General features: G+C 39.2%; 1 protein-coding gene across 1 annotated transcript in view; it reads left to right on the forward strand.

Moving 5' to 3' along the window:
- Positions 1-3379: 3379 nt before the first annotated feature.
- AADAC (arylacetamide deacetylase) overlaps positions 3380-5431 on the forward strand; it is a 12789-nt gene continuing 10737 nt past the window's right edge. Inside the window, exon 1 of the mRNA XM_015814321.1 lies at positions 3380-3620. Within this exon, the coding sequence (XP_015669807.1) occupies positions 3483-3620 (138 nt within the window). The 5' untranslated portion in view covers positions 3380-3482. The remainder of the gene's footprint in view (positions 3621-5431) is intronic.

Genomic DNA, 5431 nt, shown 5'->3' on the forward strand with positions numbered 1-5431 from the left:
TTATCCTTCATTTTTATCTTTTGCTCTTTTGTATTTTATAATATTTCAAATAATTTGTAAACCACCCAGAATGACCGGGCATTGGGCAAAGTAGTAGTAGTAGTAGTAGTAGTAGTAGTAGTAGTAGTAGTAGTAGTAGTAGTAGTAATGGGAAGGGACCTTGGAGGTCATCTAGTCCAACCCCCTGCTCAGGCAGGAAACCCTATACCATTTCGGACAAATGGCCGTCCAGTCTCTTCTTAAAAACGTCCAGTGTTGGAGCATTCACCACTTCTGGAGGCAGGTTGTTCCACTGGTTAATTGTTCTAACTGTCAGGAAGTTTCTCCTTAGTTCTAGGTTGCTTCTCTCCTTGATTAGTTTCCATCCGTTGCTTCTTGTCCTGCCTTCAGGCGCTTTGGAGAATAGCTTGACTCCCTCTTCTTTGTGGCAGCCCCTGAGATATTGGAACACTGCTATCATGTCCCCCCTCGTTCTTCTCTTCATTAAACTAGACATGCACAATTCCTGCAACCGTTCCTTATATGTTTTAGCCTCCAGTCCCCTAATCATCTTTGTTGCTCTTCTCTGTACTCTTTCTAGAGTCTCAACATCTTTTTTACATCGTGGTGACCAAAACTGGATGCAGTATTCCAAGTGTGGCCTTACTAAGGCATTGTAAAGTGGTATTAATACTTCATGTGGTCTTGATTCTATCCCTCTGTTAATGCAGCCTAGCACTGTGTTGGTTTTTTTGGCAGCTGCAGCACACTGCTGGCTCATATTTAGGTGATTGTCCACTAGGACTCTGAGATCCCTCTCACAGTTACTACTATTGAGCAAGGTACCCCCTATACTATACCTGTACATTTGGTTTTTCTTGCCTAAATGTAGAACCTTACTTTTTTCACCATTGAATTTCATTTTGTTAGATAGCACCCAGTGTTCAAGTCTGTCCAGGTCCTCCTGTATCTTAAGCCTGTCTTCTGGAGTGTTGGCTATTCCTGCCAGCTTGGTGTCGTCTGCAAATTTGATGAGTTCCCCATCTATCCCCTTGTCCAAATCGTTGATGAAGATGTTGAAGAGCACTGGGCCCAGAACAGAGCCCTGGGGCACCCCACTCCACACTTTCCTCCATGTAGATGCGGTTCCATTGAGGACCACACACTGAGTATGGCCGGTCAGCCAGCTATGAATCCATCTGGTGGTGATGCTGTCTAACCCACATTTTTCTATCTTATCAAATAGTAGGTTGTGATCTACTTTATCAAATGTCTTACTGACTGACCCTGTGTTTACTTTCTAGATAACCTGTATAGTGCCTGAGTTCCCCTATTTGGTTAATGCACATTGTGTGGCACTCACTATTAAAAGCTTGATTTTGCTTGACAACAAGGTTGATATTCTTGTTCTGTCCCCGTCGGACACACACACCCAAACAGCCAGCCGAGGGTTAAAGAACGTCTCCACACTCCAATCCACAGATAAGAAAACTTGGCAGCAGCTCCGTAGCTGCCTGCCAAGACTTTTACTCAGAGAACAAAAAACAATACACACAGTTAGAAAATTAAGTCCACAGCAAACTACTTCGCCAGAGATTCAGCTTTGTCCATCACAGAGTCCAAATGGCCACCACCTCCCTTTTATAGCCTGTGGGGTGTGGTCCAGTGACTCAGCTTGATCTCTGGCACGTCTCCTTTTCTGCTGCGCACGCTTGTCGCTCCTACACTGGCGTGGATCCAGCCACAACTTCTCTTCCTCACTATCCGAAACACCTGGCTCTTGGCCAATCTCAGAAACACCTGGCTCCTGGCCAATCTCAGAACCACCTGGCTCCTGGTCACTCTCTTCTCCGTCGGGAGACACCTGAGGCATTGCCAAAGAGGAGGGTCCTGGAGAGGGAGGCCTGGCCATCTCCTCTCCTTCATGTTCGGAGCCTTCTTCCTCCGATAAGAGGGGCTCACAAGACGGAGCCACAACAATTCTTGTCCACACACACATCTATGTTACATGCACTGATAGCCCTATAATTTTTAGATTGATCAAGATTCAACCAAATTATAGTTTATGAATATGTGGATTTTTTAAGTGCCACACCAGAAAGCATTGGGTAGTACTTAGACAATATGTACATTTGTCAAAAAATATGTCAAATGCAAAAAGCACCTTGCTTGAATCAATGCATATACTATGCCAATACATATTGACATCCTAGGTTCTTGGTGATGAGAGCAGGACACCCCCTCCTCACCCCAAAGAGAAAATACCTTGGCAAATACAGGATGAACCAAATACAAACTAGTCTGACTCAGTGGCAGCCTGAGAATAAACAAACAAACACTTAACACACACTGGCTACAAGGTATCAAGTCTAAACCACAGGAATGCAGAACCGGCTAACAGTAATTAGGACTGACAGGATTAGAATAGAAACACTAAAAAGTACACAACAATAAAATAATCACAATGGATCCCTCCTGAAGCAAAAAATAACACTTTGTAGACCGAATTGAGAAAGAAATTAACCCAACAATAGACACTAACCAACAAATCAGAAAAGAAAAATTTTAAACTCACCAATCAGAAATGACAATTTTGGAAACCATGAAAGGGTATAAGAACTCACATTTGAGGACCATTCTGTCTAGCTAGCCGGGGATTCATGCTGAATTGTCACTCAACTTTAATCTCCATGATTAAACCTCTCTTTCCAGTAGCTGGCTTCATGTTCTATTTGTTCTCCTCTACGCTGCTTGGGAGAATCCCGGCTGGAAGAGCCTGAATGGGGGAATTCCTCCCAAAATTGGGAAGAACTCGGTATGAATTCAGCTAGAGAACTAGTTGTGGTGATTTCACATCACTGTGAATCACATAATTATAATCATCATCATAATAATTCAACCAAAGTAAAGGTGCTCTTAGCTAGTTCTGCTTAGCTAGCAGAATGCATAGGATATCCTAAAACATATTCTTAAATACATTTGAACAATTAATTTAATTTAATAATTAATGTTTTAATTAAAATTAAATATTATTTATTAAAAGCAAGAGAACAGCATGGAAGAAGGCAATGACTAATCACTTTTGTAACCAAGAAAATTGCTCAGTGTGATGGCATCTTTATTTTATTAATCTGAATCATATGATTTTTCTATTGATTTCTTCTCTGTAAATCCAGCAATTCTACTTTCTCTCTAGCAACTTTGCAACTTATAATTTCAGTTGTGTAATTTTCCAGGGCAAAGTGAAGCAAGTGTGTTGCAATCCTTAAATATTTGAATATACTGTAGAACCGGTTTCCCTGAAGAAACAAAAAGTTTTAATAATCAAGAACTGTCTCACGATGTAATCACCAAAGCAAATTGAATATTTAACAAAGCGCCTCTGGCACTAACTTTACTATTGAGATCAAGAGAAATGCTTAATCAGCTGACCTGTCAGTGTTGCAATCCTCCTGAGATTAGTCAGTGAGAGCGAGAGTTGAGTAAAGTAGACGGAGGAAAAGATGGGAGGAAAATTCTTCTTCTTTCTGGTAGCTTCAGCTCTGCTAGCCTACTACATCTATAGGCCTGTACCAGAGAATTTGGAGGAACCCTGGAAGCTGATGCTTTTAGATGCTAGCTTTAGAAGCCTAATGCATGTGGTAAGTTGAGACATTTATTTCCTGTGCTTATGCCTGAGAAAGCTTGAAGGTGAAAGTTGTGCCCGAGAAAACAACAACCAAGTATGACGAACATGTATATGTATATGTATATGTAAAATGAAGACTCGTCATACTGAAAGCAGGCACTGAATGTTATTGGGGGAGGGAGGAGAAAAGAGATATGGCATTTATATATTTTTATACTCCTTTTCTGGATATAATTATCTCATATATTAAAAGAAGTATAATAAATACAGGAGCAACTTCCTATCTATGCTTTAGAAACTTATCCTTTTACAAAACATTTTCTTCCAGAACTGCTCAGAGTCATCTGCCTTTTTGATGTTGAATATAATTTATATTTCAGACACTCAAGAGAGCCAGTCTGGTCTAGTGGCTAAGGCACTAGATTAGAAACCTGGAGGCTGAATTGTAGACCTGCCTTAGGCATGAAAGCCAGCTGTGTGATCAATTCCTTCTGTAACTAAATGGATCAATTCTTGGTTGATCAAGAAAAAAAACCAGACTCTGCACTTGTGAGAAAATACTAGGGAAAAAAGAAAGAAAAATACTTCTTTCACATCTTATCTTATGTATTATCTGTTTGCTGAATTGAGTAAATGCTTGCATTTTTTTTTCTCACGATCTCATTATTTCCAGATTGTAATGCTTAATTGGTAATGCATGTAATGTATTTTGCCTGTTTATTTTATCTTGTGCCTGCATACAGAGAAACCCATACTTGCATTTTATTGGCCTCCACAAGTCATCCCAAATAGGGAAAACTTAAAGTAAACACTCATTGTTTGATATATATTGTTCCTGCATTTTAGCTGTTCATGTCCACTGAAACGGATTAGTCTTTTTTGCATACTGCTGCATGATCAGCCTTCTGAGTGTCTGTTGAGGTGTGCAAAAATCTTTGCTGGGATTACATCTACAGCATATCAGTTTTCCTCTGCCTGGGGGTATCTGCGAAGGGAAAGAAAACAAGTGCCTTTTTAGCAAGTGGAGACATTACTCTCTGATTTGAGCAAAGTTTATTCTAACTGCTTGGGAGAGAACACAAGGTTCTACCTGTTTGGCAAGTTAAATTTATAGAGTAAAGTTACAAGTGTGGTCAAATAATGATGTCCCATAGTAACACTACCCTTCCCTTGGTCAACCCAGAGTACTCTTTGCCTTATCTAATAGTAGCATATGTAGTATTAGTAATCATTAGTCCTGCAGGGCTTCTTCCATCTTTTCACAATTCTTTCTTGAGATCTCACTTCTGCATTATCAAGTTGCAAAACTTTTTCCTACATTTGTTTTTTTTTTTCTCAATAGGTCAGTGATTTTTAAGTAAAAGCCACTTTACTAGGCCAAGTTATTTCTCCTTCACCTGAAACATCTGCCATATTGCAGGAGATCATGAAAGTAAGGCATAAAAGGAAGCCAGGAGAATAACTAGAATAGAGTCATTTGGCAGAGCAGGGAAGAAAGATACAATTCAAAATGAGACTAGGTGGTATAGAGTTAAGTAGATTGTGCAGAGAAATGTACACAAAGGCTTGATGATTAAAATGATTAAAATCAGGAGAAAGTTGTTTTGTGGATAACTTTTTTTTTTAACTTTTTATTTATAAAACAATTAAAAAAAAACATTGGATTTGACGTGACATTCCAGTATATACATTCTTATCAGATTATACCATATTTTACAATCAATTCATTATCTCTACATATACATTAAATTTTATATACATTATCTATTCTAAAGTAACATATATTTCTATCTTATCATTCGTCTTTAATCCCAGCCGTCCTTT

This window comes from Protobothrops mucrosquamatus, unplaced genomic scaffold, assembly GCF_001527695.2.
Source record: "Protobothrops mucrosquamatus isolate PMUCROS unplaced genomic scaffold, P.Mucros_1.0 scaffold237, whole genome shotgun sequence".
In the NCBI taxonomy this organism is placed as follows: domain Eukaryota; kingdom Metazoa; phylum Chordata; class Lepidosauria; order Squamata; family Viperidae; genus Protobothrops; species Protobothrops mucrosquamatus.